General features: G+C 43.0%; 1 protein-coding gene across 1 annotated transcript; it reads right to left on the bottom strand.

Annotated features, from left to right (window-relative positions):
- Positions 1-277: 277 nt before the first annotated feature.
- LOC110534436 (hemicentin-1) lies at positions 278-18831 on the bottom strand. Its single transcript, XM_036961738.1, has 29 exons — positions 18602-18831; positions 17905-18204; positions 16592-16873; positions 15067-15342; positions 13032-13307; positions 12381-12632; positions 11989-12264; positions 11489-11740; positions 11097-11372; positions 10448-10699; positions 10016-10291; positions 9367-9618; positions 8935-9210; positions 8286-8537; positions 7854-8129; positions 7205-7456; positions 6773-7048; positions 6124-6375; positions 5692-5967; positions 5043-5294; positions 4611-4886; positions 3961-4212; positions 3529-3804; positions 2880-3131; positions 2448-2723; positions 1799-2050; positions 1367-1642; positions 718-969; positions 278-561 (listed from the first exon to the last, which is right to left on the bottom strand). The coding sequence occupies exons 1-29, from the start codon at positions 18654-18656 to the stop codon at positions 278-280; spliced, it is 7533 nt and encodes a 2510-aa protein (XP_036817633.1). The 5' UTR covers positions 18657-18831.
- Positions 18832-26050: the final 7219 nt, after the last annotated feature.

Below are 26050 nucleotides of genomic sequence, written 5' to 3'. Positions count from 1 at the left end.
TTTGGGGATTTCCTTACTAATAAAGTACGTTATTACATCAATCAAGATCAAGGGAGGATCGAAAAACCAGCTGACACTCAGCCTTCTGTGGAATGAGTTTGACACATTTGAATTAAAAACCAACATCTGTAATTTGCCAAAAGGTCAAACGTCATCAACATATGTCAGATGAGAGGTGGGATACAAACCATCACGTTGGCTTTACTACAATATTAATGAATGAAGTTCTCAAAGATTCCACCAAAGGCAATGGGGTCAAAGTTGAACTTGTTAATGCCTACTCACAGTTGACAATCAGTTTGTAGTATGGGCTGGTCATGTTGCTGAAGGGGTTGGAGGCAGAACACTGATAGTCTCCTTTGTCAGAATGCTGGACAGAGTTGAATGTCAGTGTATTGTTGTTCATAGAGAAGTCTGTTCTGTTGTCAGCATACAGAGGCCAGCCGTTCCTCATCCACTGAATGGAGTAAACCGTTCCAGCGGTGCCACAGGTCAGAGAGAATCTCTCGTTCAGGATTGGCTGGGCTCCAATGACTTTCACCATGGTCATGGTCACTGTTGCTGTGGAAGCATATCAAAGGGTTTTTCAGCACTTTTATCTCAACTTCCATCTTATTATACTGTAGGTTCAACAGCACGTATGTTGACTCTAAAACCAAACAAACACAAAGTAAAGACATGTTTCCCCTTGATTTTAAGTAGCAATTACTGACTCACCAACGACAGTGAGCATCTTGGTGACAGTGCTGTTTCTGACAGTGATGTTGTTGAAGGCCACACAGGTGTACACCCCATGACTGGCTAAAGTCAGTGGGCCAGTATCATACTTTGAGCCAGTTGCCACCTGGGAGCCATTGAAGAACCAGCTGAACTGGCTGAGAGGCTGAGAGGAAGCTGAGCAGTTGAAGGTCACGCTGTGTCCTGTTTCTCCTAATGCTGGTCCTGTAATTATTGGCATCTCCGGTCCATCTATGATTCAAAAGACAATCAGTTAGACCAGGGGTGGCAAACTCCTTCCATGGAGTTCCTAGTGTCTGCTGGTTTTTGTTTTTTCCATTCAAATAAGACCTAGACAGCCATGTTTGGGGATTTCCTTACTAATAAAGTACGTTATTACATCAATCAAGATCAAGGGAGGATCGAAAAACCAGCTGACACTCAGCCTTCTGTGGAATGAGTTTGACACATTTGAATTAAAAACCAACATCTGTAGTTTGCCAAAAGGTCAAACGTCATCAACATATGTCAGATGAGAGGTGGGATACAAACCATCACGTTGACTTTACTACAATATTAATGAATGAAGTTCTCAAAGATTCCACCAAAGGCAATGGGGTCAAAGTTGAACTTGTTAATGCCTACTCACAGTTGACGATCAGTTTGTAGTATGGGCTGGTCATGTTGCTGAAGGGGTTGGAGGCAGAACACTGATAGTCTCCTTTGTCAGAATGCTGGACAGAGTTGAATGTCAGTGTATTGTTGTTCATAGAGAAGTCTGTTCTGTTGTCAGCATACAGAGGCCAGCCGTTCCTCATCCACTGAATGGAGTAAACCGTTCCAGCGGTGCCACAGGTCAGAGAGAATCTCTCGTTCAGGATTGGCTGGGCTCCAATGACTTTCACCATGGTCATGGTCACTGTTGCTGTGGAAGCATATCAAAGGGTTTTTCAGCACTTTTATCTCAACTTCCATCTTATTATACTGTAGGTTCAACAGCACGTATGTTGACTCTAAAACCAAACAAACACAAAGTAAAGACATGTTTCCCCTTGATTTTAAGTAGCAATTACTGACTCACCAACGACAGTGAGCATCTTGGTGACAGTGCTGTTTCTGACAGTGATGTTGTTGAAGGCCACACAGGTGTACACCCCATGACTGGCTAAAGTCAGTGGGCCAGTATCATACTTTGAGCCAGTTGCCACCTGGGAGCCATTGAAGAACCAGCTGAACTGGCTGAGAGGCTGAGAGGAAGCTGAGCAGTTGAAGGTCACGCTGTGTCCTGTTTCTCCTAATGCTGGTCCTGTAATTATTGGCATCTCCGGTCCATCTATGATTCAAAAGACAATCAGTTAGACCAGGGGTGGCAAACTCCTTCCATGGAGTTCCTAGTGTCTGCTGGTTTTTGTTTTTTCCATTCAAATAAGACCTAGACAGCCATGTTTGGGGATTTCCTTACTAATAAAGTACGTTATTACATCAATCAAGATCAAGGGAGGATCGAAAAACCAGCTGACACTCAGCCTTCTGTGGAATGAGTTTGACACATTTGAATTAAAAACCAACATCTGTAATTTGCCAAAAGGTCAAACGTCATCAACATATGTCAGATGAGAGGTGGGATACAAACCATCACGTTGGCTTTACTACAATATTAATGAATGAAGTTCTCAAAGATTCCACCAAAGGCAATGGGGTCAAAGTTGAACTTGTTAATGCCTACTCACAGTTGACGATCAGTTTGTAGTATGGGCTGGTCATGTTGCTGAAGGGGTTGGAGGCAGAACACTGATAGTCTCCTTTGTCAGAATGCTGGACAGAGTTGAATGTCAGTGTATTGTTGTTCATAGAGAAGTCTGTTCTGTTGTCAGCATACAGAGGCCAGCCGTTCCTCATCCACTGAATGGAGTAAACCGTTCCAGCGGTGCCACAGGTCAGAGAGAATCTCTCGTTCAGGATTGGCTGGGCTCCAATGACTTTCACCATGGTCATGGTCACTGTTGCTGTGGAAGCATATCAAAGGGTTTTTCAGCACTTTTATCTCAACTTCCATCTTATTATACTGTAGGTTCAACAGCACGTATGTTGACTCTAAAACCAAACAAACACAAAGTAAAGACATGTTTCCCCTTGATTTTAAGTAGCAATTACTGACTCACCAACGACAGTGAGCATCTTGGTGACAGTGCTGTTTCTGACAGTGATGTTGTTGAAGGCCACACAGGTGTACACCCCATGACTGGCTAAAGTCAGTGGGCCAGTATCATACTTTGAGCCAGTTGCCACCTGGGAGCCATTGAAGAACCAGCTGAACTGGCTGAGAGGCTGAGAGGAAGCTGAGCAGTTGAAGGTCACGCTGTGTCCTGTTTCTCCTAATGCTGGTCCTGTCATTATTGGCATCTCCGGTCCATCTATGATTCAAAAGACAATCAGTTAGACCAGGGGTGGCAAACTCCTTCCATGGAGTTCCTAGTGTCTGCTGGTTTTTGTTTTTTCCATTCAAATAAGACCTAGACAGCCATGTTTGGGGATTTCCTTACTAATAAAGTACGTTATTACATCAATCAAGATCAAGGGAGGATCGAAAAACCAGCTGACACTCAGCCTTCTGTGGAATGAGTTTGACACATTTGAATTAAAAACCAACATCTGTAATTTGCCAAAAGGTCAAACGTCATCAACATATGTCAGATGAGAGGTGGGATACAAACCATCACGTTGGCTTTACTACAATATTAATGAATGAAGTTCTCAAAGATTCCACCAAAGGCAATGGGGTCAAAGTTGAACTTGTTAATGCCTACTCACAGTTGACGATCAGTTTGTAGTATGGGCTGGTCATGTTGCTGAAGGGGTTGGAGGCAGAACACTGATAGTCTCCTTTGTCAGAATGCTGGACAGAGTTGAATGTCAGTGTATTGTTGTTCATAGAGAAGTCTGTTCTGTTGTCAGCATACAGAGGCCAGCCGTTCCTCATCCACTGAATGGAGTAAACCGTTCCAGCGGTGCCACAGGTCAGAGAGAATCTCTCGTTCAGGATTGGCTGGGCTCCAATGACTTTCACCATGGTCATGGTCACTGTTGCTGTGGAAGCATATCAAAGGGTTTTTCAGCACTTTTATCTCAACTTCCATCTTATTATACTGTAGGTTCAACAGCACGTATGTTGACTCTAAAACCAAACAAACACAAAGTAAAGACATGTTTCCCCTTGATTTTAAGTAGCAATTACTGACTCACCAACGACAGTGAGCATCTTGGTGACAGTGCTGTTTCTGACAGTGATGTTGTTGAAGGCCACACAGGTGTACACCCCATGACTGGCTAAAGTCAGTGGGCCAGTATCATACTTTGAGCCAGTTGCCACCTGGGAGCCATTGAAGAACCAGCTGAACTGGCTGAGAGGCTGAGAGGAAGCTGAGCAGTTGAAGGTCACGCTGTGTCCTGTTTCTCCTAATGCTGGTCCTGTAATTATTGGCATCTCCGGTCCATCTATGATTCAAAAGACAATCAGTTAGACCAGGGGTGGCAAACTCCTTCCATGGAGTTCCTAGTGTCTGCTGGTTTTTGTTTTTTCCATTCAAATAAGACCTAGACAGCCATGTTTGGGGATTTCCTTACTAATAAAGTACGTTATTACATCAATCAAGATCAAGGGAGGATCGAAAAACCAGCTGACACTCAGCCTTCTGTGGAATGAGTTTGACACATTTGAATTAAAAACCTTACATCTGTAATTTGCCAAAAGGTCAAACGTCATCAACATATGTCAGATGAGAGGTGGGATACAAACCATCACGTTGGCTTTACTACAATATTAATAAATTACGTTCTCAAAGATTCCACCAAAGGCAATGGGGTCAAAGTTGAACTTGTTAATGCCTACTCACAGTTGACGATCAGTTTGTAGTATAGGCTGGTCATGTTGCTGAAGGGGTTGGAGGCAGAACACTGATAGTCTCCTTTGTCAGAATGCTGGACAGAGTTGAAGGTCAGTGTATTGTTGTTCATAGAGAAGTCTGTTCTGTTGTCAGCATACAGAGGCCAGCCGTTCCTCATCCACTGAATGGAGTAAACCGTTCCAGCGGTGCCACAGGTCAGAGAGAATCTCTCGTTCAGTATTGGCTGGGCTCCAATGACTTTCACCATGGTCATGGTCACTGTTGCTGTGGAAGCAGATCAAAGGGTTTTTCAGCACTTTTATCTCAACTTCCATCTTATTATACTGTAGGTTCAACAGCACGTATGTTGACTCTAAAACCAAACAAACACCAAGTAAAGACATGTTTCCCCTTGATTTTAAGTAGCAATTACTGACTCACCAACGACAGTGAGCATCTTGGTGACAGTGCTGTTTCTGACAGTGATGTTGTTGAAGGCCACACAGGTGTACACCCCATGACTGGCTAAAGTCAGTGGGCCAGTATCATACTTTGAGCCAGTTGCCACCTGGGAGCCATTGAAGAACCAGCTGAACTGGCTGAGAGGCTGAGAGGAAGCTGAGCAGTTGAAGGTCACGCTGTGTCCTGTTTCTCCTAATGCTGGTCCTGTTATTATTGGCATCTCCGGTCCATCTATGATTCAAAAGACAATCAGTTAGACCAGGGGTGGCAAACTCCTTCCATGGAGTTCCTAGTGTCTGCTGGTTTTTGTTTTTTCCATTCAAATAAGACCTAGACAGCCATGTTTGGGGATTTCCTTACTAATAAAGTACGTTATTACATCAATCAAGATCAAGGGAGGATCGAAAAACCAGCTGACACTCAGCCTTCTGTGGAATGAGTTTGACACATTTGAATTAAAAACCAACATCTGTAATTTGCCAAAAGGTCAAACGTCATCAACATATGTCAGATGAGAGGTGGGATACAAACCATCACGTTGGCTTTACTACAATATTAATGAATGAAGTTCTCAAAGATTCCACCAAAGGCAATGGGGTCAAAGTTGAACTTGTTAATGCCTACTCACAGTTGACGATCAGTTTGTAGTATAGGCTGGTCGTGTTGCTGAAGGGGTTGGAGGCAGAACACTGATAGTCTCCTTTGTCAGAATGCTGGACAGAGTTGAAGGTCAGTGTATTGTTGTTCATAGAGAAGTCTGTTCTGTTGTCAGCATACAGAGGCCAGCCGTTCCTCATCCACTGAATGGAGTAAACCGTTCCAGCGGTGCCACAGGTCAGAGAGAATCTCTCGTTCAGTATTGGCTGGGCTCCAATGACTTTCACCATGGTCATGGTCACTGTTGCTGTGGAAGCATATCAAAGGGTTTTTCAGCACTTTTATCTCAACTTCCATCTTATTATACTGTAGGTTCAACAGCACGTATGTTGACTCTAAAACCAAACAAACACCAAGTAAAGACATGTTTCCCCTTGATTTTAAGTAGCAATTACTGACTCACCAACGACAGTGAGCATCTTGGTGACAGTGCTGTTTCTGACAGTGATGTTGTTGAAGGCCACACAGGTGTACACCCCATGACTGGCTAAAGTCAGTGGGCCAGTATCATACTTTGAGCCAGTTGCCACCTGGGAGCCATTGAAGAACCAGCTGAACTGGCTGAGAGGCTGAGAGGAAGCTGAGCAGTTGAAGGTCACGCTGTGTCCTGTTTCTCCTAATGCTGGTCCTGTTATTATTGGCATCTCCGGTCCATCTATGATTCAAAAGACAATCAGTTAGACCAGGGGTGGCAAACTCCTTCCATGGAGTTCCTAGTGTCTGCTGGTTTTTGTTTTTTCCATTCAAATAAGACCTAGACAGCTATGTTTGGGGATTTCCTTACTAATAAAGTACGTTATTACATCAATCAAGATCAAGGGAGGATCGAAAAACCAGCTGACACTCAGCCTTCTGTGGAATGAGTTTGACACATTTGAATTAAAAACCAACATCTGTAATTTGCCAAAAGGTCAAACGTCATCAACATATGTCAGATGAGAGGTGGGATACAAACCATCACGTTGGCTTTACTACAATATTAATGAATGAAGTTCTCAAAGATTCCACCAAAGGCAATGGGGTCAAAGTTGAACTTGTTAATGCCTACTCACAGTTGACGATCAGTTTGTAGTATAGGCTGGTCGTGTTGCTGAAGGGGTTGGAGGCAGAACACTGATAGTCTCCTTTGTCAGAATGCTGGACAGAGTTGAAGGTCAGTGTATTGTTGTTCATAGAGAAGTCTGTTCTGTTGTCAGCATACAGAGGCCAGCCGTTCCTCATCCACTGAATGGAGTAAACCGTTCCAGCGGTGCCACAGGTCAGAGAGAATCTCTCGTTCAGTATTGGCTGGGCTCCAATGACTTTCACCATGGTCATGGTCACTGTTGCTGTGGAAGCATATCAAAGGGTTTTTCAGCACTTTTATCTCAACTTCCATCTTATTATACTGTAGGTTCAACAGCACGTATGTTGACTCTAAAACCAAACAAACACCAAGTAAAGACATGTTTCCCCTTGATTTTAAGTAGCAATTACTGACTCACCAACGACAGTGAGCATCTTGGTGACAGTGCTGTTTCTGACAGTGATGTTGTTGAAGGCCACACAGGTGTACACCCCATGACTGGCAAAAGTCAGTGGGCCAGTATCATACTTTGAGCCAGTTGCCACCTGGGAGCCATTGAAGAACCAGCTGAACTGGCTGAGAGGCTGAGAGGAAGCTGAGCAGTTGAAGGTCACGCTGTGTCCTGTTTCTCCTAATGCTGGTCCTGTTATTATTGGCATCTCCGGTCCATCTATGATTCAAAAGACAATCAGTTAGACCAGGGGTGGCAAACTCCTTCCATGGAGTTCCTAGTGTCTGCAGGTTTTTGTTTTTTCCATTCAAATAAGACCTAGACGGCCATGTTTGGGGATTTCCTTACTAATAAAGTACGTTATTACATCAATCAAGATCAAGGGAGGATCGAAAAACCAGCTGACACTCAGCCTTCTGTGGAATGAGTTTGACACATTTGAATTAAAAACCAACATCTGTAATTTGCCAAAAGGTCAAACGTCATCAACATATGTCAGATGAGAGGTGGGATACAAACCATCACGTTGGCTTTACTACAATATTAATGAATGAAGTTCTCAAAGATTCCACCAAAGGCAATGGGGTCAAAGTTGAACTTGTTAATGCCTACTCACAGTTGACGATCAGTTTGTAGTATAGGCTGGTCATGTTGCTGAAGGGGTTGGAGGCAGAACACTGATAGTCTCCTTTGTCAGAATGCTGGACAGAGTTGAAGGTCAGTGTATTGTTGTTCATAGAGAAGTCTGTTCTGTTGTCAGCATACAGAGGCCAGCCGTTCCTCATCCACTGAATGGAGTAAACCGTTCCAGCGGTGCCACAGGTCAGAGAGAATCTCTCGTTCAGTATTGGCTGGGCTCCAATGACTTTCACCATGGTCATGGTCACTGTTGCTGTGGAAGCATATCAAAGGGTTTTTCAGCACTTTTATCTCAACTTCCATCTTATTATACTGTAGGTTCAACAGCACGTATGTTGACTCTAAAACCAAACAAACACCAAGTAAAGACATGTTTCCCCTTGATTTTAAGTAGCAATTACTGACTCACCAACGACAGTGAGCATCTTGGTGACAGTGCTGTTTCTGACAGTGATGTTGTTGAAGGCCACACAGGTGTACACCCCATGACTGGCTAAAGTCAGTGGGCCAGTATCATACTTTGAGCCAGTTGCCACCTGGGAGCCATTGAAGAACCAGCTGAACTGGCTGAGAGGCTGAGAGGAAGCTGAGCAGTTGAAGGTCACGCTGTGTCCTGTTTCTCCTAATGCTGGTCCTGTTATTATTGGCATCTCCGGTCCATCTATGATTCAAAAGACAATCAGTTAGACCAGGGGTGGCAAACTCCTTCCATGGAGTTCCTAGTGTCTGCTGGTTTTTGTTTTTTCCATTCAAATAAGACCTAGACAGCCATGTTTGGGGATTTCCTTACTAATAAAGTACGTTATTACATCAATCAAGATCAAGGGAGGATCGAAAAACCAGCTGACACTCAGCCTTCTGTGGAATGAGTTTGACACATTTGAATTAAAAACCAACATCTGTAATTTGCCAAAAGGTCAAACGTCATCAACATATGTCAGATGAGAGGTGGGATACAAACCATCACGTTGGCTTTACTACAATATTAATGAATGAAGTTCTCAAAGATTCCACCAAAGGCAATGGGGTCAAAGTTGAACTTGTTAATGCCTACTCACAGTTGACGATCAGTTTGTAGTATAGGCTGGTCATGTTGCTGAAGGGGTTGGAGGCAGAACACTGATAGTCTCCTTTGTCAGAATGCTGGACAGAGTTGAAGGTCAGTGTATTGTTGTTCATAGAGAAGTCTGTTCTGTTGTCAGCATACAGAGGCCAGCCGTTCCTCATCCACTGAATGGAGTAAACCGTTCCAGCGGTGCCACAGGTCAGAGAGAATCTCTCGTTCAGTATTGGCTGGGCTCCAATGACTTTCACCATGGTCATGGTCACTGTTGCTGTGGAAGCATATCAAAGGGTTTTTCAGCACTTTTATCTCAACTTCCATCTTATTATACTGTAGGTTCAACAGCACGTATGTTGACTCTAAAACCAAACAAACACCAAGTAAAGACATGTTTCCCCTTGATTTTAAGTAGCAATTACTGACTCACCAACGACAGTGAGCATCTTGGTGACAGTGCTGTTTCTGACAGTGATGTTGTTGAAGGCCACACAGGTGTACACCCCATGACTGGCTAAAGTCAGTGGGCCAGTATCATACTTTGAGCCAGTTGCCACCTGGGAGCCATTGAAGAACCAGCTGAACTGGCTGAGAGGCTGAGAGGAAGCTGAGCAGTTGAAGGTCACGCTGTGTCCTGTTTCTCCTAATGCTGGTCCTGTTATTATTGGCATCTCCGGTCCATCTATGATTCAAAAGACAATCAGTTAGACCAGGGGTGGCAAACTCCTTCCATGGAGTTCCTAGTGTCTGCTGGTTTTTGTTTTTTCCATTCAAATAAGACCTAGACAGCCATGTTTGGGGATTTCCTTACTAATAAAGTACGTTATTACATCAATCAAGATCAAGGGAGGATCGAAAAACCAGCTGACACTCAGCCTTCTGTGGAATGAGTTTGACACATTTGAATTAAAAACCAACATCTGTAATTTGCCAAAAGGTCAAACGTCATCAACATATGTCAGATGAGAGGTGGGATACAAACCATCACGTTGGCTTTACTACAATATTAATGAATGAAGTTCTCAAAGATTCCACCAAAGGCAATGGGGTCAAAGTTGAACTTGTTAATGCCTACTCACAGTTGACGATCAGTTTGTAGTATAGGCTGGTCATGTTGCTGAAGGGGTTGGAGGCAGAACACTGATAGTCTCCTTTGTCAGAATGCTGGACAGAGTTGAAGGTCAGTGTATTGTTGTTCATAGAGAAGTCTGTTCTGTTGTCAGCATACAGAGGCCAGCCGTTCCTCATCCACTGAATGGAGTAAACCGCTCCAGCGGTGCCACAGGTCAGAGAGAATCTCTCGTTCAGTATTGGCTGGGCTCCAATGACTTTCACCATGGTCATGGTCACTGTTGCTGTGGAAGCATATCAAAGGGTTTTTCAGCACTTTTATCTCAACTTCCATCTTATTATACTGTAGGTTCAACAGCACGTATGTTGACTCTAAAACCAAACAAACACCAAGTAAAGACATGTTTCCCCTTGATTTTAAGTAGCAATTACTGACTCACCAACGACAGTGAGCATCTTGGTGACAGTGCTGTTTCTGACAGTGATGTTGTTGAAGGCCACACAGGTGTACACCCCATGACTGGCTAAAGTCAGTGGGCCAGTATCATACTTTGAGCCAGTTGCCACCTGGGAGCCATTGAAGAACCAGCTGAACTGGCTGAGAGGCTGAGAGGAAGCTGAGCAGTTGAAGGTCACGCTGTGTCCTGTTTCTCCTAATGCTGGTCCTGTTATTATTGGCATCTCCGGTCCATCTATGATTCAAAAGACAATCAGTTAGACCAGGGGTGGCAAACTCCTTCCATGGAGTTCCTAGTGTCTGCTGGTTTTTGTTTTTTCCATTCAAATAAGACCTAGACAGCCATGTTTGGGGATTTCCTTACTAATAAAGTACGTTATTACATCAATCAAGATCAAGGGAGGATCGAAAAACCAGCTGACACTCAGCCTTCTGTGGAATGAGTTTGACACATTTGAATTAAAAACCAACATCTGTAATTTGCCAAAAGGTCAAACGTCATCAACATATGTCAGATGAGAGGTGGGATACAAACCATCACGTTGGCTTTACTACAATATTAATGAATGAAGTTCTCAAAGATTCCACCAAAGGCAATGGGGTCAAAGTTGAACTTGTTAATGCCTACTCACAGTTGACGATCAGTTTGTAGTATGGGCTGGTCATGTTGCTGAAGGGGTTGGAGGCAGAACACTGATAGTCTCCGTTGTCAGAATGCTGGACAGAGTTGAATGTCAGTGTATTGTTGTTCATAGAGAAGTCTGTTCTGTTGTCAGCATACAGAGGCCAGCCGTTCCTCATCCACTGAATGGAGTAAATGGTTCCAGATGTCTCACAGGTCAGAGTAAACATGTAGTCTGCAATTGGCTGGGCACCAATGACTTTAACCGTGGACGTGGTTACTGGAACTGTTAAGAAAACTTCAGTGTCACAAGAATATTGACTACAACCACAATATCTGTATGTTGAATGGCCTGCATCTACATGTACAAGTTAAACAGTTTGGATGTCTCTTCTGTCTTACCAATGATGGTGAAAATCTTGGAGACAGTGCTGTTTCTGCCAGTGATGTTGTTGAAGGCCACACAGTTGTACTCTCCATGGCTGGCTAAGGTCAGTGGGCCAGTCTCATACACTGAGCCAACCCCCACCTGGGAGCCATTGAAGAACCAGCTAAACTGGCTGGGAGGCTGAGAGGAGGCTGAGCAGTTGAAGGTCACGATGTATCCTGTCATTGCTATATCCGGACTCATGATAACAGGTCTCTCTGGGCCATCTGGGAAACACAAGATAATGAAGATATTGAATGAGATTAGCTATTGGAACTGCCATTAGGTGCTTGCTTTGGTTTTACCCCATTAATACCCACCCATCCCCTTGGCTTTACATACTTTATGTCAGAAGTCAGATCCAAACTTACCCCATTTCCATCACTATAATTTCCATCTTCCCCTCATTATAGGTAAAAATTTGAATAACATTTTCAGATATCAAGTTTGGTTTTGGGCCATAACAACTACTCACAGTTGACGATGAGTCTGTATTCTGGGCTGGTCATATTGCTCAGGGGGTTGTAGGCAGAACACTGATAGTCTCCGTTGTCAGAATTTTGGACAGAGTTGAAGGTCAGTGTATTGTTGTCCATAGAGATGTCTCTTCTGTTATCAGCATACAGAGGCCAGCCATTCCTCATCCACTGAATGGAGTAAATGGTTCCTGTGGTCTCACAGGTCATCGCAAACATGTAGTCTGCTATTAGCTGGGAACTCATGACTTTCACCATGGCCATGGTTACTGGGACTGTGAAGAAAACTTCAGTGTCACAAGAATATTGACTACAATCACAATCACTGTTTGTTGAATGGCCTGCATCTACATGTACAAGTTAAACAGTTTGGATGACTCTTCTGTCTTACCAATGATGTTGAGCATCTTGGAGACAGTGCTGTTTCTGCCAGTGATGTTGTTGAAGGCCACACAGGTGTATTCCCCATGATTGGCTAAGGTCAGTCGGCCAGTCTCATACACTGAGCCAGCCGCCACCTGGGAGCCATTGAAGAACCAGCTGAACTGGCTGGGAGGCTGAGAGGAGGCTGAGCAATTGAAGGTCACGATGTGTCCTGTCATTGCTCTATCCGGACTAGTTATAGCAGGCCTCTCTGGTCCAACTATTAATAAACACAAGACAGTATGGTTAATCTTATGGTTTGACTTTTTTGACAATGATTAGTGAGTAAGTAGCTTTCCACAATCTTTGGCTTTTGCAAGTTAGAACAGCTCATGGGAGCAGCAACCTATCTCCTGTTCTGTTGCGTGTTGCGGCTTGATGTATAAGCACATTCCCTGGACTGGACACTAGTCTATCACAGGCCCTTACGCCCAATCTATCTCCTTAATGCTGCTTGCCAAGTAAAGACACATTGGGTCACATTTTTCCAGTCGTTGGTATGACTCATCTAGGGATCAAACTCCCAACCTTATACAATAATCTCAGTATGGAAACTCTAACTACAAGGCCACTGAATTGGTTTTATCAGACAAAGATTACCAGCTCCTGTAATACTCACAGTTCACCACATGATTGTATGCTATGCTGGTCAGGTTGCTGACAGCATTAAAGGCCTCACAGAGATATTCTCCATTGTCAGAAAATTGGATTGGGTTGATAACCATTGTGTTGTTGTTCGTAGAGAAGAATGTTCTGTTATTTAGGGAGATGAGCTGGCCATTCATCAGCCATATAATGTAGTTTACAGGTCCAGTCACCTCACACCGCAGAGTGAACGACTGATCCAGTATTGGTGGCTTCCCATCACGGTTCAACGAAACCGCTGATATCGGCTCTATGGTAAAAGAAGAGGAGGAGTCATTTGTCATACTGTACTCCACTTGATTGGTGGTAAAAAAAAATACCAATACACAGTGGGGCAAAAAAGTATATAGTCAGCCACCAATTGTGCAAGTTCTCCAACTTAAAAAGATGAGAGAGGCCTGTATTTTGATCATAGGTACACTTCAACTTTGACAAACAAAATGAGAAAAAAAATCCAGAAAATCACATTGTAGGATTTTTAATGAATTTATTTGCAAATTATGGTGGAAAATAAATATTTGGTCACCTACAAACAAGCAAGATTTCTGGCTCTCACAGACCTGTAACTTCTTCTTTAAGAGGCTCCTCTGTCCTCCACTCGTTACCTGTATTAGTGGCACCTGTTTGAACTTGTTATCAGTATAAAAGACACCTGTCCACAACCTCAAACAGTCACACTCCAAACTCCACAATGGCCAAGACCAAAGAGCTGTCAAAGGACACCAGAAACAAAATTGTAGACCTGCAACAGGCGGGGAATACTGAATAGGTAAGCAGCTTGGTTTGAAGAAATCAACTGTGGGAGCAATTATTAGGAAATGGAAGACATACAAGACCACTGATAATCTCCCTCGATCTGGGGCTCCACGCAAGATCTCACTCCGTGGGGTCAAAATGATCACAAGAACGGTGAGCAAAAATCTCAGAACCACACGGGGGGACCTAGTGAATGACCTGCAGAGAGCTGGAACCAAAGTAACAAAGCCTACCATCAGTAACACACTACGCCGCCAGGGACTCAAATCCTGCAGTGCCAGACTTGTCCCCCCGCTTAAGCCAATACATGTCCAGGCCCGTCTGAAGTTTGCTAGAGCGCATTTGGATGATCCAGAAGAAGATTGGGAGAATGTCATATGGTCAGATGAAACCAAAATAAAACTTTTTGGTAAAAACTCAACTCGTCGTGTTTGGAGGACAAAGAATGCTGAGTTGCATCCAAAGAACACCATACCTACTGTGAAGCATGGGGGTGGAAACATCATGCTTTGGGGCTGTTTTTCTGCAAAGGGACCAGGACGACTGATCCGTGTAAAGGAAAGAATGAATGGGGCCATGTATCGTGAGATTTTGAGTGAAAACCTCCTTCCATCAGCAAGGGCATTGAAGATGAAACATGGCTGGGTCTTTCAGCATGACAATGATCCCAAACACACCGTCCGGGCAACGAAGGAGTGGCTTCGTAAGAAGCATTTCAAGGTCCTGGAGTGGCCTAGCCAGTCTCCAGATCTCAACCCCATAGAAAATCTTTGGAGGGAGTTGAAAGTCCGTGTTGCACAGCAACAGCCCCAAAACATCACTGCTCTAGAGGAGATCTGCATGGAGGAATGGGCCAAAATACCAGCAACAGTGTGTGAAAACCTTGTGAAGACTTTCAGAAAACGTTTGACCTCTGTCATTGCCAACAAAGGGTATGCAACAAAGTATTGAGATAAACTTTTGTTGTTGACCAAATACTTATTTTCCACCATAATTTACAAATAAATTCATTAAAAATCCTACAATGTGATTTTCTGGATTTTTTTCTTCTCATTTTGTCTGTCATACTTGAAGTGTACCTATGATGAAAATTACAGGCCTCTCTCATCTTTTTAAGTTGGAGAACTTGCACAATTGGTGGCTGACTAAATACTTTTTTGCCCCATTGTATAACAAAATCTGTTTATACCCATCAATAATCAAATATTCACTACCAACTATATGACATTTCGTAACGATGAATGTTGCCTCACCCACGATCTTTATCATTGTGGTCATGGAGGCGACATGGAGTGTGACATTGTTGTGGGCTAAGCAGGCATAACTTCCTGTCTGGTTCTCCCTGATGTTCTGCAGGCTGAGCTGTGGGCTTTGCTCATTGAGGAACGTCCCATTAAACCCCCACTTGTAGGACTCAGCGGGTTTGGACTGAGCGGAGCAGGACAGAGTGATGTCAGAGCCCGTCTTATAGGCTGTATGTCCTATGGTCATCTCAGGAACTACCATCATGGTGAGGTTACTTGGGCCATCTATGGGGGAAACAACAATGAAGTGTTGGGTAAACATTACCTAGAATATGTTTCCATCCTGCTCTACTAAACACAGTCTACTAATGATCTCTCCAAATAATGATCTGGATCATGTGTATTGGCCTTGTCTCAGGATGGTAAGTTGGTGGTTGAAGATATCCCTCTAGTGGTGTGGGGGCTGTGCTTTGGCAAAGTGGGTGGGGTTATATCCTTCCTGTTTGGCCCTGTCCGGGGGTGTCCTTGGATTTGGCCACAGTGTCTCCTGACCCCTCCTGTCTCAGCCTCCAGTATTTATGCTGCAGTAGTTTATGTGTCGGGGGGCTAGGGTCAGTTTGTTATATCTGGAGTACTTCTCCTGTCTTATTCGGTGTCCTGTGTGAATCTAAGTGTGCGTTCTCTAATTCTCTCCTTCTCTCTTTCTTTCTCTCTCTCGGAGGACCTGAGCCCTAGGACCATGCCCCAGGACTACCTGACATGATGACTCCTTGCTGTCCCAAGTCCACCTGGCCGTGCTGCTGCTCCAGTTTCAACTGTTCTGCCTTATTATTATTCGACCATGCTGGTCATTTATGAACATTTAAACATCTTGGCCATGTTCTGTTATAATCTCCACCCGGCACAGCCAGAAGAGGACTGGCCACCCCAAATATGCTCTCTCTAATTCTCTCTTTCTTTCTCTCTCTCGGAGGACCTGAACCCTAGGACCATGCCCCAGGACTACCTGACATGATGACTCCTTGCTGTCCCCAGTCCACCTGACCATGCTGCTGCTCCACTTTCAACTGTTCTGCCTTATTATTATTCGACCATGCTGGTCATTTATGAACATTTGAACATCTTGGCCATGTTCTGTTATAATCTCCACCCGGCACAGCCAGAAGAGGCCATGTTCTGTTATAATCTCCACCCGGCACAGCCACCCCACATAGCCTGGTTCCTCTCTAGGTTTCTTCCTAGGTTTAGGCCTTTCTAGGGAGTTTTTCCTAACCACCATGCTTCTACACCTGCATTGCTTGCTGTTTGGGGTTTTAGGCTGGGTTTCTGTACAGCACTTTGAGAAGTCAGCTGTTGTACGAAGGGCTATATAAATACATTTGATTTGATTTGATTTGTGTACACAGAGGAATGGTTTGGGATGAAAATAGGCATATTACATCATTGCATGGAAGGCCGGCTCTCAATGACAAGGTACAATCCATGTATGCTGTGTATGATTAATGTACAGTATACTGCATACTCTGATACTCACATCTAACATTGAGGCCAATGGGCTGGCTGGTGCCGTTGCTGATTCCGTTGATGACCTCACATCTGAACGGCCCATCATCGTATCGTGTCACACTGACTATGGTGAGAGTGCTGTTCCCATCACCAAACCAAACTCGGTCACTGGCTGTGACCTCTAAACTGCCATTTAGCCAGCGGTAGGAGAGGGAGGTGCCAGAGGAGACAGAGCAGGTGAAAATGGCAGTGTCGTTCAATTCCACTAGATCAGTGGCGTTGGCCCTTAGAGTCACGTTTGAAATGGGCTCTGTGGGTGAGAGAGACGATGGCATTCAAGATAAGGTGGATGTGTTTCAAGAAAGTTTTTTTTGTGTCTTACTGAATTACAACCATGTAGTTGATATTCGTTTCATACGGTAAAACTTGCTTTGGAAATCAACCTAAATATGCTATTTTGTTTACTTATCATAGAGACCAGGTCTCAGGATTGAGCCCTGTAGAGCCCTTAGTCTCTTTGCACACATTCAAAATATTATGGTCGTCTTATCTGAAATTGAAAAGAACAGTTTGCTCAAACTCTGTGATCTGTTTAAGGTATTACAAAGCCCAAATTCACTATAGGTTCAGAAAACATTGACATATTTAAGTGTTAGCTCTGGAGGTCAGGAAAATGACTTTGCCTTTTATTATTGTGACAGAGGTGAATCCCTGATAGAGAATGTATGTGCATGCATGTTTGAAGAAGGTCTGTGATTGGGTAAGTAAGTGTGCAGGTGAGCATGTTTGAAGAAGGTCTGTGATTGGGTAAATAAGTGTGCAGGTGAGCATGTTTGAAGAAGGTCTGTGATTGGGTAAGTAAGTGTGCAGGTGAGCATGTTTGAAGAAGGTCTGTGATTGGGTAAATAAGTGTGCAGGTGAGCATGTTTGAAGAAGGTCTGTGATTGGGTAAGTAAGTGTGCAGGTGAGCATGTTTGAAGAAGGTCTGTGATTGGGTAAGTAAGTGTGCAGGTTAGCATGTTTGAAGAAGGTCTGTGATTGGGTAAGTAAGTGTGCAGGTGAGCATGTTTGAAGAAGGTCTGTGATTGGGAAAGTAAGTGTGCAGGTGAGCATGTTTGAAGAAGGTCTGTGATTGGGTAAGTAAGTGTGCAGGTGAGCATGTTTGAAGAAGGTCTGTGATTGGGTAAGTAAGTGTGCAGGTTAGCATGTTTGAAGAAGGTCTGTGAATGGGTAAGTAAGTGTGCAGGTTAGCATGTGTGCGAGCAACTGACCGTGTGCGCCAGTGAGTGAGAGTTTATCACCGTAGAAAGATAAACAGACAGGCAGAGGTCAGTTCCTTACCCCGGACAGACAAGGTCACCACAGCATACAGGACTGGCTCCATTCCCTGCACGGTATATAGACCTGAGTCGTTGAGTTGGAGAGAGCATATGGACAGCTCTGAGGAGGAACGGTTGAATGAGACTCTGCTTTGATAACTTGTACTCACACTACTGCCACCAGGATAGAAAAGTACGATGATTGTAGTTTCATATGACCAGGTCCCTATGTTGATGGGGCTTTGAGGAACTAGGTTCAGGGTGACATTACTGCCCACAGCTAAGGGGTTCATCGAGGGAACCACCACCTGGCCAGAGACATCTAGAAGAGGATGGATTGATGAGTTTAGTTCATGTTTTGAGATATTATTAATCAGTACAGAACTCTTTAAAATTCCTTAAAATATTCTAATTGAGATGAATCAAATCTTCGGACTATGGCACTTTAACAGAAATACAAGCTTTTGTTTCAAAATTGTGCCTTCAATTTGAACCCACAATTTACAACATGACCTACTATCTATTTATTATGTCTACTCTAGACATTGTTGTCAATGTCAGATAGAAATAGAAATCTAAACTTTTCTGAATTGATACTGTTTGACTGAAGTGCATCAACCAAACAGAGACATTTGAACAACCTGTTACTTATTTAACAAAGCGTTATAGCACAAATAGGCATCAATTTACTTCCAGAATGAGCGTTTTGTCCTCTTTACCTATAGTGAAGTTGAGCAGCACCAGGATGAGAACCCACACCAGAGGATACTCCATAGTTCTGCCACTTATCAAACACCACGGATCAGAAATGAACGGTAAACTTTCCTATGAACCAAATTACTGTCCAGACTTCTTGGTAAATCCAAACATGTCAATACTCCACAGTCACAGTCTCCTCTCAATCAACAAATATTTATTCAGGATCATGTAATGTTGCTGGAGTCAGGTGATGCAAATGTACCTACCCACCCTACCTGTCGCCAGAACACACTCACACACACCTACCCAACTACCCACGGCCTGTTTTGCCCACTTACATTTTTCCCACTGTGTTTTTTGTTGACACACAGGAGTGTTTTCAAGTTGATTATTGTTTACTGTAAATCTGATCAACTCTGTTTGTCTTACACAGGTCCTGGGAGGAGGCTGGATCGTACTTGGCCAATGAGGCTGGGGATAGGTCCTCCGACGCTGTTGAAACTCATGATCCATCCACGGTGGCTAAAGCAACCTGGGCTCATAAGACACTGTTCACATTGAACCTGTCAAGAAACACTTACAGTGCCTTGAAAAAGTTTTTTCCCCCTTTCTGATATTCTATGTTTTTGCATAGTTTTGATACTGAATGTTATCAGATCTTCAACCAAAACCCAATATTAGAAAAAGGGAGCCTGAGTTTTTCTAAATGTATACTTTATTTATTTAAAAAAGTTATGCAACACACAATTCACCTGTGTGAAAAAGTAATTGCCCCTTTAGACGTAATAATTGGCATGAACTGCTCTTTTCAAGTCCTGCCACAGCATCTCAATAGGGATTAGGTCTGGACTTTGACTAGGCCATTCCAAAACATCAGATTGTGTTCTGCATCATTGTCTTGCTGCATGACTCATCTGCGCTTCAGCTTCAGCTCACAGCCAGTTGTCTTGACATTCTCCTGTAGAATTCTCTGAAATGGAGCAGAATTCCTGGATTCTTCTGTTAAGGCAAGTCATCCGGATCCAGAGACACCAAAGCATCCCCAAACCACCACACTACCACTACCATGCTTGACCATTGGTATGCATCCAGATGCTTTTTGTTAAACTTGAGTCAAAGTTTTGGATGACATGGGTCAACCTCATACCAACAGTCAAGCAGTTTTTTTGTTACATTATATATGCAGTGCTTTTGGAAAGCAATCAGACCCCTTTTCTTTTTCCACATTTTGTAACGCTACAACCTTTTTCTAAAATGGATTAAATAAATATTTTCCCTCATCAATCTACACAAATACCCTATCATAATGATGAAGCGAAAACAAGTTTTATTTTTACATTTTCGCAAGTACATTAAAAATAAAAAACAGAAATAACTTATTTACATAAGTATTCAGACCATTTGCTGTGAGACTCGAAATTGAGCACTGGGGCATTATGTTTCCATTGATCATCCTTGAGAGTCCAATCTGGGGGAAGGGTACCAAATCATTTCTGCAGAATTGAAGCTCCCAAGATCACAGTGGCCTCCATCATTCTTAAATGGAAGAAGTTTGGAACCACCAAGACTCTTGCTAGACCTGGGGTCCCAGTCAAACTGAGCAATCGAGGGAGTAGGGCCTTGGTCAGTGAGTTGACCAAGAACCAGATGGTCACTCTGACAGAGCTCTAGAGTTTATCTGTGGAGATGGGAGAACCTTCCAGAGGGACAACCATCTTTGCAGATCTCCGCTGATCAGGCCTTTATGGTAGAGTGGCCAGAGCCAATGCTCAACAAAAGCACATGACAAGATTCTCTGGTCTGATGAAACCAAGATTGAACTCTTTGACCTGAATGCCAAGCATCACATCTGGAGGAAACCTGGCACAATCCCTACGGTGGTGCAGCATCATGCTGTGGGAATTTTTTTCAGGGGCAGGGACTGGGAGACTGGTCAGATTTGAGGCAAAGATGAACGGAGCAAAGTACAGAGAGATCCTTGATGAAAACCTGCTCCAGAGCTCTCAGCACCTCTGTCTGGGACAAAGGTTCAGCTTCCTACAGGATAACAACCCTTAACAGACAGCCAAGACAACACAGGAGTGGCTTTGGGAATAGCCTCTGAATGTACTTGAGTGGCCCAACCAGAGCCCAGACTTGAACCTGATCGAACATCTTTGGAGATATCTGAAAATAGCTGTGCAGCACTGCTCCCCATCCAACCTGACAGAGCTTGAGAGGATCTGTTGAGAAGTATGGAAGAAACTCCCTAGTTACAGATGTGCCAAGCTTGTAGCGTCATACCCAAGAAGACTCAAGGCTGGCATCGCTGCCAAAGATGCTTCAACAAAGTAAAGAGTAAAGGGTCTGAATACTTACGTAAATGTGATATCTCATTTCATTTTTAAGAAATAAGCAAGAATGTGTAAAAACCTGTTTTTGCTTTTTCATTATGTGTCGATTGATGAGGGGGGGGGGGGGGGGGGGGGGGGGAACGATTTAATCAATTTGAGAATAAGGCTGTAACCTAACAAAATGTGAAAAAAGTCAAGGGGTCTGAGTACTTTCTCAAAGTGCTGTACAGAAACCCAGCCTAAAAACCCAAACAGCAAGCAATGCAGGTGTAGAAGCACGGTGGCTAGGAAAAACTCCCTAGAAAGGCCAAAACCTAGGAAGAAACCTAGAGAGGAACCAGGCTATGTGGGGTGGCCAGTCCTCTTCTGGCTGTGCCGGGTGGAGATTATAACAGAACATGGCCAAGATGTTTAAATGTTCATAAATGACCAGCATGGTCGAATAATAATAAGGCAGAACAGTTGAAACTGGAGCAGCAGCACGGCCAGGTGGACTGGGAACAGCAAGGAGTCATCATGTCAGGTAGTCCTGGGGCATGGTCCTAGGGCTCAGGTCCTCCGAGAGAGAGAAAGAAAGAGAGAAGGAGAGAATTAGAGAACGCACACTTAGATTCACACAGGACACCGATTAGGACAGGAGAAGTACTCCAGATATAACAAACTGACCCTAGCCCCCTGACACATAAACTACTGCAGCATAAATACTGGAGGCTGAGACAGGAGGGGTCAGGAGACACTGTGGCCCCATCCGAGGACACCCCCGGACAGGGCCAAACAGGAAGGATATAACCCCACCCACTTTGCCAAAGCACAGCCCCCACACCACTAGAGGGATATCTTCAACCACCAACTTACCATCCTGAGACAAGGCTGAGTATAGCCCACAAAGATCTCCACCATGGCACAACCCAAGGGAGGGCGCCAACCCAGACAGGATGACCACATCAGTGAATCAACCCACTCAGGTGACGCACCCCTTCCAGGGACGGCATGAGAGAGCCCCAGTAAGCCAGTGACTTAGGGTTAGAGGCAGAGAATCCCAGTGGAAAGAGGGGAACCGGCCAGGCAGGGACAGCAAGGGCGGTTCGTTGCTCCAGAGCCGTTCCGTTCACCTTCCCACTCCTGGGCCAGACTACACTCAATCATATGACCCACTGAAGAGATGAGTCTTCAGTAAAGACTTAAAGGTTGAGACCGAGTTTGCGTCTCTGACATGGGTAGGCAGACCGTTGACATGAGTATGGGTAGGCAGACCGTTGACCGTAAAAATGGAGCTCTATAGGAGAAAGCCCTGCCTCCAGCTGTTTGCTTAGAAATTCTAGGGACAATTAGGAGGCTTGCGTCTTGTGACTGTAGCGTACATGTAGGTATGTACGGCAGGACCAAATCAGAGAGATAGGTAGGAGCAAGCCCATGTAATGCTTTAAATATCCTGACCTAGTGAGATATACATGTACATGGTGGAGGCTCAATCAAGCAAGTATTGACTACTTTCTTATGTCACTATCCCAAAAGATTAAAAAGTGTTGATGGGGGACAGAATGCGGTCGGACCGTCAAATAATTGGCATACTCTTACAGATTTTCCACGTGGGTGAGGATATTGGACATTTTATCGAAGCCTATTGGATGATAACTTGTTTTTAACTAGGACAGAATAATTTATAGCTGACTTTTTCTGACATAACATAGGTACAGCAGATCCCCTTATTGTATGGGACACTTTTAGGTCAAAAGATTCCATATTAACAAAGGAAATGGAAGGACTAACAGTACAAATAGATAGCAATAAAAACTGTAACATAAAGGCTCAGAATAAGTTAGAGGAAAAACAAAAAGTGGAGGAACTTAATCAAGAAAGATTAAATGTAATATATTCTAAAAAATATAGCAAACTTGATGGAATATGTGGAAAAATGCACCAAATATATTTTATCTTCAACATAGAAATGCTACCAACAATTATTTACCGAAACTTGTTACAAATGAACGAGTCACCCATGATTCCCCAAACAATATTTTGAAAGAGGAAGGAAGGTTTTCGTTTCAGTCTCCTCCATCTCCACTCACTGAAGTCAATTGTATGGATTGTTTTTCTTTAATAATGTAAAATTAACAGCTGTACAGAAAGACTCATGTGAAGGCCAAACTACAGAGGGGGAACTTCGAGATGCAATTAAAGCCTTTAAATCAGGGAAAACTCCAGGGCTGGATTGCATACCAGTGGAAGTATACCAAACCTTTTTGTATATACTCAGAAGACCGTTATTACCATGTTTTAACCACTCCTATATTAATGCTAGATTATCAGACTCTCAACAAAAAGGTCTGATTTCATTATTACAGAAACAGGATCCAAGTGGTAAATATAAAGATCCAGTCCATTTACACAATTGGAGGCCTCTTACACGTCAGTGTTGTGATGGAAAAAATCTAGCAAAATGCATAGCGCATAGCAAAAAAAAGGTATTGTCGGATGTTATTCATCCTAATCAGACAGGTTTTTACATGGACGATACATTGGAGATAATATAAGACAAGTACTGGAAACAATAGGACACTGAAACATCTGGGAAACCAGGCCTGGTATTCAGGCTTTTGATAAAGTACTACTGGTGTTTATATGTACGTAAATGCCTGGAATATTTCAATTTTGGAGAATCTCTTATAAAATGGGTTAAAGTTATGTGTAGTAACCCTAAGTGTAAAATAGTAAATAATGTATTTATTATTGCCATTGAAATGTTAGCTGTTAAAATCAGATCCAACAATAATATCAGGGGTGAGAAATCCAGGGCTTAAAAACAAAGCTGTCATTGCATGCTGATGATTCATGTTTTGTTTTAAATCCACAATTTGGATCCCTCCACAGCCTCATAGAGGATTTAGATACTTTTTCTCACCTCTCTGGATTACAACCAAGTTATGATAAGTGCACTATATTACATACTGGATCAATAAATAATACTTTTACATTACTGTGTAGTTGACCAATAACATGGTCTGACGGTGATGTGGACATACTCGGTATACATATCCCAAAAGAAAGAAATTAACTCACTCCAATACATTTTAAAAGAAAGTTAGCAAAAATAGATCTTGCTACTATGGAAAGGAAAATACCTGTCTATTTGTGGAAAAAACACTACTGCAAAAATGGAAGAGGCAAGTGAAAGGGGGAAAGATAACTTTGAAAGTTTCTTCAAGTGCTGTCGCAAAACCATCAGTGCTATGATGAAACTGGCTCTCATGAGGACGCCACAGGAAAGGAAGACCCAGAGTTGCCTCTGCTGCAAAGGATAAGTTCATTAGAGTTACCAGCTTCAGTAATTGCAGCCCAAATAAATGCTTCACAGAGTTCAAGTAACAGACACATCTGAACAACAGCTGTTCAGAGGAGACTTCATGAAATCAGGCCTTCATGGTCGAATTGCTGCAAAGAAACCACAACTAAGGGGACACCAATAAGAAGAAGAGACTTGCTTGGGCCAAGAAACACGAGCAATGGACAATAGACCATTGGAAATATATCCTTTGGTCTGATGAGTCCAAATTTGAGATTTTTGGTTCCAACAGCTGTGTTTTTGTGAGACACACCGTGAAGCATGGAGGAGGTGGTGTGATGGTGTGGGGGTGCTTTGCTGGTGACACTGCCTCTGATTTATTTAGAATTTAAGTCACACTTAACCAGCATAGCTACCAAAGCATTCTGCAGCGATATGCCATCTAATCTGGTTTGCGCTTAGTGGGACTGTCATTTGTTTTTCAACAGGACAATGACCCAACACACCTCCAGGCTGTGTAAGGGCTATTTGACCAAGAAAGAAAGTGATGGAGAGCTGCATCAGATGACCTGGCCTCCACAATCACCCGACCTCAACCCAATTGAGATGCTATGGGATGAGCTGGACCACAGAGTGAAGGAAAAGCAACCAACAATTGCTTAGCATATGTGGGAACTCCTTCAAGACTGTTGTAAAAGCATTCCAGCTAAAGCTGGTTGAGAGAATGGCAATAGTGTTTATAGCTATCATCAAGTCAAAGTGACTACTTTGAAGAATCTATGATCTAAAATATATTTTGATTTGTTTAACACTTTTTTGGTTACGACATTATTCCATATGTGTTATTTCATAGTTTTGATGTCTTCACTATTATTCTACAATGTAGAACCCCATCCCTTTGCAAAGACACCTTTTGGAATCCTGTTTTCTAAGAGTGTATATGCCATCTACATCAAAGCTTTTTGCTGTTTCTTTATCCTTTATTACACTTGCTCATGGACTGCTTCTCGCTCAGTAATATTGACTGGGATTTAATGACATGTATCTGTCTGTCTCTGTTTACCGTTTATTATACAAACCCACTAACCACAGGTCCTGCCTCCACACACATCACTCTAGTCACTGTTTACTGTATAAACACGGTTCAGATGTAAATAACTCTTCTAAGGTCATATATAAATACAGTAACCATCCTGGTCAGGAGAGATAAACAGGGTTACGATACAAGGAAGTTGGAAATTAGCCAAAGGGTAAAATGTTTTTAAAAAACTGCCATCTAGGGGAAGCAAGGTAGTGAAGTCATCTCTATTGTAATGCAAGGTCTCTTTCATGATCATGTGAAAAGTCAATTGTTATGGATATGCTGGGATGTGTTTTTCTATGGAAATTATGTTAAAGGCAGTTATGATGCAACTATGATGGTGATACGATATGGAAAAATATCATCCTGAATATTAAGGCTATACTCACTTCATGTTACACACATAGACACTCAACCATGCAAATTGGCTGGGTTATTATTTATTTGGACATCACACATTAAAATAAAAATCAAATCCAATTTTATTTGTCACATACACATGGTTAGCAGATGTTAATGCGAGTGTAGTGAAATGCTTGTGCTTCTAGTTCAGACAATGCAGTAATAACCAATGAGTAATCTAACCATTTTCACAACAACTACCTTTTACACACAAGTGTAAAGGAATGAAGAATATGTACATAAAAATATATGAATGATTGATGGTACAGAACGGCAAAGTCAAGATGCAGTAGATGGCATCGAGTACAGTATATACATATGAGATGAGAAATGTAGGGTGTGTAAACATAATAAAGTGGCATTGTTTAAA

The sequence above is a fragment of the Oncorhynchus mykiss genome, chromosome 2 (assembly GCF_013265735.2).
Source record: "Oncorhynchus mykiss isolate Arlee chromosome 2, USDA_OmykA_1.1, whole genome shotgun sequence".
Lineage (NCBI taxonomy): Eukaryota > Metazoa > Chordata > Actinopteri > Salmoniformes > Salmonidae > Oncorhynchus > Oncorhynchus mykiss.
The sequence above is the reverse complement of the archived record's forward strand: the minus strand, read 5'-3'. Positions and strand labels throughout refer to the sequence as shown.